At 41.0% G+C, this 14,164-nt stretch overlaps 1 protein-coding gene across 9 annotated transcripts in view; it reads right to left on the bottom strand.

The window, feature by feature from the left end:
• The window catches only part of LOC115622892 (serine-rich adhesin for platelets), a 39,750-nt gene that overhangs the window by 5,387 nt on the left and 20,199 nt on the right, over positions 1-14,164 (bottom strand). For 6 of the 9 annotated variants that reach the window (XM_030516999.1, XM_030517001.1, XM_030516998.1 and 3 more), the window contains 4 exons: positions 12,999-14,044; positions 11,747-12,668; positions 1,070-1,484; positions 486-653 (listed from right to left, as the gene is read on the bottom strand). In XM_030516999.1, coding sequence (XP_030372859.1) covers positions 486-653; positions 1,070-1,484; positions 11,747-12,668; positions 12,999-14,044 — 2,551 coding nt within the window. The remainder of the gene's footprint in view (positions 1-485; positions 654-1,069; positions 1,485-11,746; positions 12,669-12,998; positions 14,045-14,164) is intronic. The other 3 variants (XM_030516996.1, XM_030517003.1, XM_030517002.1) reach the window with 1 other exon arrangement.

The following is a 14,164-nucleotide window of genomic DNA, read 5'->3' as shown; positions in this document are numbered from 1 at the left end:
AACAAAAATAAATAATTAATAAAAACAAATAATGCAATAATTTAATTTTCGCAGTTCCACTTAGGCAATTTCTACTGCACAAAGAAAGCATTTTGGTAGAGTTCGTTTGTCTGTTTGGTTTTTCTTCACTTTGTATATTTTACATGCCATCATGTCCATATGTAAGTATATTATGTATGCATGTTTATATTATGTGCTAAGGTATGTATGTATGTTTCTCTAACAAACATTAGCAAACAACAGCAATAAGGCAAAAGTGAATGGAAAAGAAAGGAAGAAGAAAGAAAAATACGCCTACAACTTGGCGTTGACTGCTGAGCGTGTGAAAAACTTGCCCAAGTTGGCACAGAGAGCGCGCTGATTGGACTGATAAGAAGGAGCACTATAACTTGTATATATGTATATATAATACTTATTATTTATGTATATCGTGTGCAGGCCACCCAGTTAACAAAGCAAACGAAATGCAAAAAACGTGCAAATACCTGAAGGTAAACCACCTGTCTACGTAGATCCGATAACTCCTGTAGTGGATCCTCCGTGGTCGATGACGTTAGGCTGGCCAAATCGATATCGTTCAGCTGTTTACTGTCCAGACCACAAGCGGCAAATAGCTGCACATTGTCGTGCTCAAAAGGATTCAGCGTTTCCGTCTAGAAGAGAAGAGAGGAAATGGGAATTAAAATGGTTTGTCGATCAAGGAACAATTTAAAACCTATACCAATTATAAATTAAACAATTACAGCGTGGAAATCAAATTTAAATAGTATTTAATTGAAGGGTAAAAGGTGTATCTAAAATCTGGCAGGTAGGTAAGCAAGTGTTTGTGTCAGAAATAAAAACCTACCCGTTTCAAATCAAAATCCCCTTCCTACGTGCGAGTATGTAGATAAAAAGGTGAGCGATAAGCGTGCGTTGTTTGTGTGTGGAAAATGTAGTTTGTTGTTGTTGGTTGGTTGTTGGTTGGTTGTTGTTGTTGTTGTGCGTTGTCATGTGCAAAAGAAAATGGCATGAAAAATGAAGATGATGGAGAGAGAGATAGAAAACCGGCTGAGTCTGTGGCACCTACCTCCTGCAGAATGCGTCGCAAGCGCAGCAACTGCTTCTTGAATTGCAGCACATCCTGTATCATTGCATTCCTGAATGACTTATCATATAACATGAGATCGTCCGATGAGCTGTGCAGCTCCAGATGACGTTGACTGCAACGTGAAGAGGAAGAGCCTGCTGCCGGTTGTTGCTGTTGCTGGCGCTGTCGCCGCTGCAGACTGGATGTGGAGGAGGCCGTTGAGGGGCGAGAATGTTGTGTGTTGCGTTTACGTGCGGCGCCTCCAAAGCCGCCACTACCACCACCACCTCCGCCGCTCTGTGTGGAACGTAGACTGTTGTCCGAATCGTTGGCGTTGTTAGCGCATTGCTGCAATTGCTGATCCTGTAGGCGCGAGCGATTAAGGAGGCGTGTGGCACGAGCGGGCAAGTGAGCGCTGCACGGGGAACAGAAAAGAGAAGGAAGAAGAAGAAGAAATACATTTGTGATTAGCTGGCTTTTATGGTGGAAAGGTGGAGAATGCTGTGCAGCTACACCTTAGATAGCTGGCATTGGCAGTTGGGGCGCTGCTCGAGAGCGGCAACTCGTATGTGGCAGCAACAAGATTCGCATGACGCACAAAAGGTGAGTAAACATCATGATGATGATGCTGTTGCTGGCAGAGATGCGAATGCGTATGCTGATGCTGATGATGATGATGAGCTTGGGAATGATAATGATGTTGCTGCTGTTGCTGTTGCTTGATGCCTAGAGGCGAGCTGTTGCGCGTACGCTGCGGTCTCGCCTGCTGGCTGACCAGAAATATATTCTCCGATGTTTTCAAATCGGTGCGTACACGACGCACACAAATTGGCGAGACTGCTGGCTGTTGATGCTGTAGTTGTTGTTGTTGTTGCTGTTGCTGTTGGCCTGCAGCCAAAGTAATTGCTGTGGTTGTTGGTGATGTTGCCTCATTCATTATTTTGTTGCTTTCAGCAATTGCTGCAGCAGTTTTTCAACACAACACTTCACAGCAGCTAATCGAATATTGGATTTACGTATTTTTGTTGACTGACTGACTGCCCCATGTTGCCGTTACTGCCAACAAACTGCTGCCCCCAATGACACAATCCGGACATGCGCAGCAGCAAAACAGCTGAGCGCCCGTAACTCTACAGAAGAAGACCGCCCCAGCAACGTCATTCTCAAAACACTACGTGTAGACTTATGTATGGCAGGCAGGTGGCCTTTTACTAACAAAGTTTTCAATTAAATTTACATTGATTAGGCCAGCCAGCCAGCCAGCCAGCCAGGCAGCTCGGGTGAAGGTTGCCCGCTGTGGCTTGTCAATGGCCAATTAAGAGCAGCGACTCTGTCTGACTGGGAGGGAAGCTGCACGAAACAGTTAAAGAAATGAAGAAAACACGGCTAAAATGCAATGGAAATACTTAGTTAGAGAAAGTCAACTGTTGCGTGCTGGCGCAGTGGCAGTTGGTTGGGGGCCGGGGGTCCGGGGAGGTTTCGGGGGGCGGCCCAACACATGCGCGCTGTTAAACATTTCACGGCATAAATTATACTAACTGTAGAAAATTGGTAATACAACACAAATAAATGTTATGTGTAAGGCCGTAACAATAGATGCAACAAACAAATTTTCCAAAGCCAGCTTTGCAGCACTCGCATACCCTTCATTGTCTCTCAGCCCGTTTGTTATTTGCCTGCAAGCTACTTATCATCAAATATGTAGGTCGAATATTTGAATATGGCTATTTGTTGCTTTCATAACCGAAGCTTACAAGTTATTGACTGACTGACTCTCTAGGAATGTTGCTACGTTACTAATCGTATATTTATTATATACGACTCAACGTACTTTAATGAAAATAGTCAATAAGTTTGCTTTAAAATTTTGCAATTATGATTAAGGTTTATTTTGCCAGTTGTTGCTTTTATAGTAATTAATAAATTTAAGCTACACTATATACTCTTGCAAATATGTACATATCGCAGATGAAACTCTTTTTAGCTAGCTTTGGACAAGTTTTAAGAAAAGGAACAAGAATAGTGAGAAGGTGGCTGAAGAGGTCACACCCTATTGACCTTCCCATCAGATTTACAAGTAAGTATATAAATTATAAATGTTAAATTGTAATTAAGACTGAACACCTAGTTTAAGTTGTATTTGAATTTAACTATGAGTTTAATTTAAGTTATAAATATAACAGTATAATTAAAAAAAAGCAAAATTAAAAACAATTTAAAATTAATTAAAATTAAAAGCAAAATAAATAAATAAATAAATGAATAATAAAAAAGAAGCTTGAAACGGATTGACGAGTGCGGTTGTGTTAGTTATATTATTGTGTCTAAATTAAGTTCAATCGATTGGGCTTTTTTCCATTTCGCTTAAGTAGTTTTCTAATGTTTTTTAATGTAATTGGAAAAATTAAATGTTCATTTTGAACCGAACCAAACCAACAACTCTCGCCCGTCAAGTGGAGCGTATTTCTGAATAAACTTAAAAAATGGCTTACATTTTACGTAGGATTTGTTATTTGTCGCTTGCACACAAGTTGGCGCGAGACCAAGAGGCTAATAGTTTCTGGCATCGATTTAATTATGATAATTAAAGGTTTCTCTTTGCCGCTTCCACTCTTCTTCAATTGGCTTTCGTGAACTTTATGTCGCAACACAATTCACTCTGAACTTACACACGATTTATGGCAAATTTGCACGAAAATATGCAAAAAAAAAACAAAAAAAAAAAACCAAAACAAATAAACAAAACCACAAGCAAGTAATTTGACTTTCACAAAAATGAAACCTAATTAGTTTTGTTGAGCCCGGCGGTACTTAGAAGACTCAAGAAGTAAACAAAAGTAATTGTTTAAAAAGGAAAAGAAAACTGGTACACTCGCATTTTGAATTATTGTTGATGGCCAATTTGAAGACATACGGCGGAAATAAGTTGAAGCCCTATATACCCGTATATATATATATATATCTATATATACTATATGCTGACAATCATCATCCTCGTCACTCATAGCGTTTAACTGAATCATTTGAGATGCAAGTAAGCGGCATTTGTAACTCTAGACGCGCCACAGGCAATGACAACTGCCACAAAACTGACGTGCCTCAAGCTGCAAGCAGCTATGTTGCCAACAATGACAAGCAATCGCAGCTGCAACAGCCTCGTTTAACGGTTTTTTTTGTATCAATTGCCAAGGCAAAACGTCACAATTTGTCATTAAACGTTGGCAATACAAGCTCGTACTCATGCTGGTGCGGAAGTAAGTGAACGGCCGAAGAGGAATTGTGATTTGTGCCGCGACAGCAACCGCCATCAAGAGTGCTAGACCAGCCAAGTATGCTCGTATGTACAAGTGTATACAGCCCGGACCACATAAGTGGGAGTATACAGCGATTTCATTATAAATCTATTTATATATATATCAATCTTTTTAACCAAGGTTTGCACAAAACTGAGCAGAATGCGAACAATATTAAACAGCAACACTTTCTTGCAAAGAGAACTTATTTATTTTATGTAATTAATTATTTATTTTTAAAATCTTGAATCATTATTTAAGATAAATTAATAAATTTTATGACACCTTTGACATTTTTTAAATCCTGCTTCCTTTCATGAATTGAACCAAGCGCCTGCTCAAGGAACGAACTCACATTCGGGGATTCCTGCTAGCTCGTTGAAGCTTGAAATATATTCTTTATTAAAGAAAATGTGAAGACCTTTTAAATAGCAGGCACTTCTTCATGGTAGTATTGTAGTTGTTTATAAGAAACTTTCAGTAAAAATGTAATCCTTTTTCAAGTAAACTGTTTATTGACACATTTCCTTTGTTTTTCAATTTCTGTTTATTCTAGAAAGTCGCTTTTATAGAATTGTTATCTAAAAGTTTTTTAAGTAATTTTTTCGTATGTCAACAGCTATACTTTGGTGACATAAATAAATCCAAAATATAAATAACATCCATTTTTTTTTTTTTAGCAATAAATTCAAATTTTTTTCAAAAGTCCTGCCTATTGAAATAAAGGCAATTAAGGATGCTTATTCAAGCAGGATGAAGTTAAAGGATTGGGTTAGGTTATGTGGTCGCGGTGGTCAGTGGAATCCTCTTGCGCATAAATTAGATCCATCGATAGGCTTGGATGAATTAGGAAACATCTTCGGCCTCGATAAGTTTGGAAGGAAATTGGCTCGCTGTCAAGTTAAAGGGTTACAAACACATTTAAATCTAATTTGAATGGTGTACCTAGTGAAGTGAACAGCAGTGTGTTTATGTACATTAAAAAAGTACATGAAACTTCTCATTAGATGCAAGATGCGAAGAAGGCGGTTTTTTAATGACCGCTGCCATAAAAAAAACAGAAGACAAGTCAAGATTCTCACAGAGCACTCAGAGCTTGTTGAGTACTCCTTTCTCATCATCAACAACATCCATGATAGCAACAACAACAATAACAGCAGCAATCACCAACGCAAATCTGCTAAGAATATGCTGTATATGTATCTTTAATGGAGCCCAGACCACGTTTGTTGGTAGGTATAATGATCGAAGAGTTAGTCAGACAGACAGACAGACAGGCAGGTAGGTTGGCAGGCAGGCAGGCAGGCAGGCAGCAAGAACTTCAGTTATCTGTTGTAGTATTTGCACTCAATGGTATTTTTTTCTCTTGAATTATGTATATAGTATGTATGTACATATGGTTTGAATGCGTGCTTTGGAACCCTTTGAATGCGGCTGCTGCCGTTGCAGGTTAGTTGCAACCCACGGTCAACGCGCCGACACAAACTGAACTTGAGGCAACTGGCTTTAACCGTAAATGGGCTCAGCTATGTGCCTGCTTATACTTATGTGCATACTCGTATATGTACATAATTGTGGCGTTTATGGTATCAAATTCCAAACGTGTTGCTGCTGTCGCCGCCACTGCTGCTGCAGTTGGCCAAGAAGCATGACAAAGAGTTAGCGAGTTATACATATTTTGTTTTTCTTTTCAAATGTTGCCCACATTTGCATGTGACACACTTAATGCTGCTGCCTCTGCTAAGCAATTTGTCTTTTGTTGCCGCAGCCAGCAGTCATTCATTCATGCACTCATGCTTTCATTCACAATGCATTGTTTGCCTCCATACGGTTGCAAACGCGTATCAAATTACGCAAAAGGGCTGCCCAAGTAGCAGGCAGCGGCAAACGGAAATCAGCACCTACTTCCCATCAACCAACAACAACAACAAGCATAATCAAAAAAAAATAAAACAATCTTACTTGGTCTTAGCCAAAGCTTTAATGCTCTTTACTCAGAATAAACACTACAGCTCCAAGGGTTTCAAACTCAAAACTATAAATTACTATTGGCATTATCGATAACTTATTTTCCCGGTTGTAGAAAACGCCCCCGACTTGTGATTTGATTTAATTTCCAGATATTCTGATTCGGAAGCTACTAAATAAATACCTTAGTAGTGTCGAAAACAAGTAGAAATTGAATTAAAACAGACGGATATTTTATTGGAGTCAGTTTCATTCTTCTGGCTGTACTGTTTCTGTTTGAAATACTATTTAGTAGCACTTTTATATTTATTGAAAAGTAAACTCAGAATCTTTTAGCATAGATTATTTTTTGATATTTTGACTCAACTTACAAAAATCTATTTAAACGACATTTCTGAATGCTAACAGAACAGAGTTCAGTAGTTGGCAGGGAAATTCATTTTTTTAAAGCTGCTAAATTCTTATTTGCTATTATTATTACTGTAGCACAACAATAGTGTAGAATATATCCTAACACTCTGTTCATGTTTAATTTAAATCCGATTTTCCGTCCGGCCTAAGGAATTTGTTGATCATATTTTCTCCTATAATGACCAACGCGGCGAACTTTCTTGGAAACCCTATTAGTAGTTTTTTGTTTAGATTGTGTAAAGATAGAAAAAAAATCTTGCCTCCTCCAAATAAGAACTTGTGTATGACTAATCAGAAAGGCCACGCTCTGGGAAAGCTCTACATTTTATAAAATAAGAAAGGCATATCTCTTAGAAGCTTGCAAGAATAGCTTAAAAACCCTTTTCCAAGATGGAGCATCTTCATAATTTTATACCTCCTCTATCTACAAGTATCAATAGCTTTTGTCAGCTACGCATCATGCCTTCTCCTTTGTAGGGTAAAACAATGGACAGACCCGGCATTGGAGTTTTGGCTTAATCTTTAAATTGTAGCCGCTGGTTTTGCGGTTTTTATGGTCAGGCGATGATTACGCATTAAACCATTAAGCCCATCATTATCTGTGGCTGGCCTACACACACATACATATCTGTGAATCTATGTATATTTTGGAGTTAAAAGATATACATATTTTTGCATTTGTTTCAACATTTTTCTTTTTACTCACATTTACGAAACTTGTTTAGAATTTTCACACAACAAAAAGCATTGACACTTCTGCTTGGGGCGGTTCAGCTCGATGCGTCTTTTATAATAAACGTTAATGTTTTTGTTGCTCTTGCTGTTGCTGTTGGTGTCGGCGTTGAACCGCGTATTTGTGGCATGAAAAAGGCAACAGTGCGTATCGGCAATTTGGTTGCTAACAGGCACTTGCTGATTGCTAAAATTGCGTTCACTGACTTTGTGTTTTCTATTTTATTTTTGCTGTTAACAAACTATTTTTGTTGTTAACTCTAAATGCTCAATACTCAATATTTGACGTATTGGCAATAATTCAAACACACTATAAATTGCATTTATCTGATATCGAGCGCCACAACACGACGAGCTTTAGTTCAAGACAAGCGCACGCTTTGAGATCTTGTTTAATACTAAATGGCTGTTTCGGGCTCTTTGGCTCTTTAGCAGTTAAAGCTGCAACGTTGTGGTAAATGGAACAGAGCCGTAAACAGACCAAAGTTTCAGTTCCAAAACGTTGCGACGGCAAGCAGTGCGATTTACCATGAAGTGTTGTTGTTGTGTACGTTGTCTGGGCTGGTGTTTGCCGTTAGAAAAGAAAGCTCTCTAAGTTCAGCTTAGGCGCGCGATAAAGACGATCTGATGGGCTTTTGTTTAACGTTCAGGTGTCTCTCCCCACTGGACCGCATCAACTGAGACACTTTTTACGGCTATTACAGCTTCCAAAGATGTGTATAATGAGTGAGTGGAGCATTACATTTTGATGCGGGTGTAGGGCATCTAGTTCTTTGAAATATACTTTAAAACTTGTGATTACAGCAAATCAATTAGACTCACATGTATGCCAATACACATACACAATGTAGATGAACATTTCAATAAGTATTTTATGCATTATTCAATTTTGGGCAACAACAAATTAGGACAACTTATGGAAGGGCATACAAAACGTTTGGTATTAATGCGAAAGAATAAATGTGAAAGGGTTGTGAAAACTATGGCTTGAAGATGTGAAACTAAAATTAAATATACTGGATCTAGCATACAAAAATAAACTTTATTGGCTTCTTCATTACTAAAAATTTGCAAATTTGAGAAAAAAAATTGTTGAAACCGTAATAATTTTTAATCAGGCAAATTTAAACAGTTTATTGTACTTTTGAAATTATCTTTTAAAAGTTTATTAGTTTTGAGGAATGGTTTTTTATTTAACCATACCAGAACTGTTCTGGGACTGGCTAGCAAGCTTATCATTACGACAACTATCTCCCAAAGTCAAGCCAAAATAAATTAAAAAAGTATTATTATACACAGAAATGCAGAACATCAAACAACAGCTGATTTATGATGCGATTTGATGCTGATTCTGATGCATTCCAATGGAATATGGTTTTCGGATTCTTTTGTAATGCGTTAGATGTGTTGCGGTGGAACTTGGTCCAAAGTGTGTTTATGCATGAGAGGGGAGAGAGATAGACATATACTCGCAGGTAGAGAGAGCGTGCGCACGCGATTAACAGAGTTGACAGCAGAGCTCTTACTCGGCTGTTTATGTGAATGGCAGCCGGTGTCTAAGATGGAAGCATGACTCATCACTGCAGTGGAGCTTAAGAGCCGCTCAAGGTTAAGTGTGGGTTGCATTTGCATTTACATTTTTATGAGTTTTTATTTATATTATTTTGTTGTTGCATGTTTATGGATTTATAAATAGTGTGCAACCGTTAGACATGTTTGAGACTGCAATTGCATTCAAATTTATGGTCAATGGCCAGACATAAACAATAACAACAGCAGCAACAACAACAACATCAACAGTCAACGACAATGACAAGCCAGCGGCATTTTGTTTGGCATTTTGCAGTTATTTCTGCTGTTGCCTTTCCTGGCTCGAGCAAAACGACCAAACAGGTTCACATGGCACAGACAATTGATTTTTCCTTGCAGACATGGTGGAACTACAACAACAACGACAACAAAAACATTAGCTGCAGCACAACAAACTTTTTAACTTTGGTTAGAGCAAGAAATGGCTTTTGTGGCATGTTGTCGGCCACATCGTGCGCTTGTTGTTGTTGTTGTTGTTTATTGCAACAAAAAGTTGTTGCCATGACAAAAGAATGCGGCACTCGGCAGGCACAAACATAGGCTGGCAAGCAGGCAGGCAAGCTGGCAGGCTGGCAGGCCAAAGTCAAAATGTTATCTTAACTACGACCACGATTTTTAGCGAACCAGCAATTGCTGCCTGCAAATGCCAAGTGCCGTTGCTTTCGGCCAGAATGCGGCCGGGCCCACACAACGATCCGTTGCGGCCCGTCCCGTTTCCATTATCATCATCATCATCGTCATTATCATCAATAACACCATCACCACCATTCTCCCATTCCCATTCCGATTCACGTTCGCATTCACATTTCATGGTAGCCACGACAACAACACCAACAAACACAGTGCTAACCTTTTTCAATTCTACTTCGACTCCACTGCAACCTGTGCTCCAGTTGCTCTCTCCTGCCTCTCCGCCTCTCCCTCTCTCTCTCTCTCTGTCTGTCTGTCTAATTTCGGGCTAATTTCAATTTCCAAATGCTGTGAGAGTGACCGTCGCTGATGATCAGCCGGCCAGCAAATGCGACGGCAATGCAAAACGACAGCGCCATCAAAAGTTGTTTTCCGGCAAATTGCAATCATTACATGACACCATGGAACAAATCAACAATGTTGATGGGCAAAATGGAGTTTCTTTGACATTTCTATATTTAAGTTTTAATCTCATACTCAAGCAAGCGAATGATGTGAAACTTATTCTATCGTATAGCAACTCTTTGTATCTGATTGGTCTGCTGGATTTGATTGAGTCGGTCCAGAATTAATTTCTTCTTTAGCTTTTCGTGGTCTAATCTTTGTTTACCACCTTTCGTAAGATAACCGTGGGATAGTTTTTGTTGTTGTGGAGGATCCACAAATTATTGTAGGCGATGTAGATTCCGCTGACCTTTTATCGTCGTATACATACGTATACAGCATAGTACTTCCTTCTTTTTTTGATTAGATTTCTCCTTCTTAGGCTTCTAGCTTATAAGATGCTTTTTATGATTTTTATATACTGTTTCCTATGTCGACAGTCAATGTTTGTTGACATAAATAAATAAATAAATTACTCAACAATGCACAACTAAATGCGTCCTGCAAAATTCTTTTCGTATGGTTTGCAAACTGTAATTTCCTCGCCTACTTTAGGTCAAACTCTCCCTCTCATATATTTTCAACTACTGAACCGCTGAACCCCGCAACTAGACTGGCTAATAAACATTTTTCCATCGGCAGAGACTATCAGTAGTGTTTTTGATACTAAAATTTATATTAATTGTTTTTCATGCTTTCGTGATTTCTTGGAATTATTCTCTATTATTTGAATTTCTCCTTTTAAGTAAGTTCATATAATCGTATATGGTTTTTTAAAGTAATTATTGTAGATCTAACAACGTCTCTCGGATCAGATAAGGCCCTCTACGAACGAGGGTTTGTTTTAAGATGTTAATGTATGAAATGGTTTCAACAGCTGGTCGTCGGTTAAAGTTGATTGTTCTACTTTATGTTACTATCTTAAGTTTAGATTTCATGGAATTTCCCAATTCAAGTCAATTATTGCAACTCATAGCTTAAATAGCGAGTTACGGTTCATGACTGGAATTCACGTCGGAAATGTATTAGATTAAGTGCTTATTTGCAGGCATTATTTGATATCGTTAGCAGTGTTGGATCCATTATTTAATATTATTTAATGTTCGAACTTTTTCTGTGGCTTTCATAATTTAAAGACTTTAATTCAGTTACATGTCTGAACTTTAACATTATTTTAAATTTACTATAACAAAAATTCATTTAAATTTTGTTCCAGCAATATATCGAACATGTCCCACAGTGCTTTGAAGCTACGAGTAGGCATGTGGACCGAGCGACCAGCCGGCCGGCCGGCCGGCACTCAGAGACTGAGTTACATGTTCCATTGCATCTGCCGGGTCTGATTGATTAGACAAGTAAGTTGCTTTGAGTTTCAAGCATTGCCAGCAGCAACAACAACAACAACAACAACATCTTCAATCAACTTGGAGTGCTGGTAGGTAGCTGGCAATATGCCAGATGCGCTAATGAAATCAAATGCATGTGGCATCAAGACAGCGAACAGCGAATAGCGAACAGCGAACGCGCCACGAAGTAAATCAATGTCTTCAATTGAGAGTGGAGTGGTGGCAAGAAATTGGGGCAGGGTGTGGCGGCAACTGGCACTCACCTGATACGCTCCCTGGCGCCATTGCGTTGCATGCGCTGCCGCAACATGCTGTTGAGTTCCTGCATGACGTTACTGCTCTTCCGCTCCAGCTGGGCCATGAGCTCCGTCTCCGACTGTTCCATTTGGTGCAAATCGGAGCCGCTGCGACTGCGCACCGAGGTAGTGTGATCTATGGAGTCCATGCTGCTGTTCACATCGAAGTCCATCATGAGATCGTCGGAGCATATCGATTCGCAGGGCGAGAGTGTGTCCAGCGACTCGGCACGCTCCATGACGGCCTTGCGTATTGAGGCGGGAGTTCGCAGACTCAATTCGATGGCCTGTTGTAGGGCTGTGCGTGCCTTCGACTGACTCTTCAGCGATCGCAACGAACCGGTGTGGGTGTGCGTTTCCATGAGCGTGGGTGTGTCTGTTTGCTGAGCGAGGCTCAGTTCTCCAGAAGCAGGTTCCTGCGCATCGCTATTGAAGAGCAATGCTGGCTGATCGGCAATTTCATCATCGATTAGATTGCCGCAATCGGAGCCGAGGGACAGCGAATGGGAGGCATGTGTGGGTGTGCCCGGTGAGATGGGACTTCCCACTTCAAGTTCAGGTGAGATCTCATCAATATCCTTCTCCTGCAGCTCAGCATTGAGTTTATGCTTCTGCAGCTTGCCCACAGCCTCCTCTGACTCCGTGCTGCTCACCAGACTATCTGTGGGCGATGTCTCATCGTCCAGCAGGTAGTTGCTGCTCGCCAAGGCAAGCTCCGCGAACTTGGACTCGTTGAGCGCATTGTTGAAGGAGCGTGGACGCTCACACTGTTGGCTTGCATTTGTGCCTTGGGTTTCAAGAGTGGAGCCCTCCCGGTTGTCCACAATGTGCATTTTGAGCAGTGAATCCTGGGGCTGAGCAGTGGCCTTCGGTGTCTCCGTTATGGAAGCTGTGGAGAAACCAAATTTAATTAGCCTTTTGGTAATATACATTTAAATTTATACAGAAAATTTGTGCGGGATATCTCTTTTAAGTTTGGGTTTCAACTAATTTTATTTTGATCAATCTAAAAGGAAGGGACATTCGTCACTGTAAAAGTGGGAACTATTTCCAGAACTTTTGTGAGGAGGATCTCTCTTAAGTTCGGTTTTTAATATAAATATTTTAACTTTTGAAAGGGATTCCTATTGCTTGGAACTCATAAAATAAAAATGGTTCAGAACAAAATTCAGCTCGGGTTGATTGCATAACTAAAACATCTTTCCTTCACGATACTTACAAAGGGTGCTAAATTGCATGTCCGTGTTCATCAGACTAATATCGTCGAGACCCAGCGACATATCCTGCTCTTGTTCGATCTGCTCTTTGTTAGCCTGATTTCTATGCTGATTGTTGCCATCACTGCTGCTGGTGATGCTCATGCTGCTGCAATCCTTTACCGCGAGTGACTCGCCCGCCTGACACCAGGAGGAGAGCGTGGAGCTGCATGGCGATGTGTTCTGCTGTTTGGCACTTTTCTCCGATGTCGACGAATCCAAATACAGTTTCTCCTCATCCACGCTCTCGCTTTCATCGCTTCCGTTACGCTGCAGAGCGGCCATTGCTTGATTTGTGGGCTTCTGCTGTATTTGTTGATCCTGATGCTGCTGCTGTTCTCCCTGACGGCGTTCGTAGCTCTCGCGACTGAGCACGGTATTGGAGCGTACGAGTCCCACCAGTGGCAAGGGCATGCTCTGATTGCTGTCTGTGGGCAGCTTGGGCAAGGCCAGTGTCTCCACAAAAGAGCTGGACTCGCTAGAAGGCGGATCGTCTAGGTCCCGCACCTCAAATGTGTGGCGTCCGCTCATCACCATCTGCAGATTACGCGGTCGACTGCGACTGCGTTTGGGGGAAGCGACTGAGGTACGACGCGTAGCTCCCGAGCTGCAACTACCCGAGCTATCTAGCGCCATGTCCATGCTGGCTATACCCGAATCGGCGCTAATCTCACGACTGCCGGAGAAGCCGCGACGTGTCGAATTGTTCGTCAACTGCTTGACGCTCTTCTGATCCAGTTGCCGGAGGTTACCTCCGATGGGTTGGGCGTGCACCGAGGTCAGCGGGTGCTGACGTGTTGTGGTTGTTGTTGTTGAAGTAGTCGTATCCTTGGCTCGGGCGCCTGTGGCATGCGCTGGAATCGGCGACTGAACGCTGCTGCTGCTGGGCGTTGTGGGCGTGGTAGCACTTAGACTGATGGCCACAGGATATTCTGGCCGTGGGAGACTAACTGTTTGCAACGTGAACTTGGCAAAGCTGGCGGGAGCGGCACGGGGAGTGGGGCGAACGCTAGAGAAAATGTGAAAGAGGCTTAGTCGAAGGCGGTTTCAAGAAATATCTAGAATAGCGAGAATCAAGCCGAAATTCTATAATTTTTTAAGTTCGGGCACAAGTTAGAGCACAAATTTT

This window comes from Scaptodrosophila lebanonensis, unplaced genomic scaffold (genome assembly GCF_003285725.1).
Source record: "Scaptodrosophila lebanonensis strain 11010-0011.00,11010-0021.00 unplaced genomic scaffold, SlebRS2 tig00000043-arrow-pilon, whole genome shotgun sequence".
In the NCBI taxonomy this organism is placed as follows: Eukaryota; Metazoa; Arthropoda; class Insecta; order Diptera; family Drosophilidae; genus Scaptodrosophila; species Scaptodrosophila lebanonensis.
This window is presented reverse-complemented; position numbering and strand designations above follow the sequence as displayed.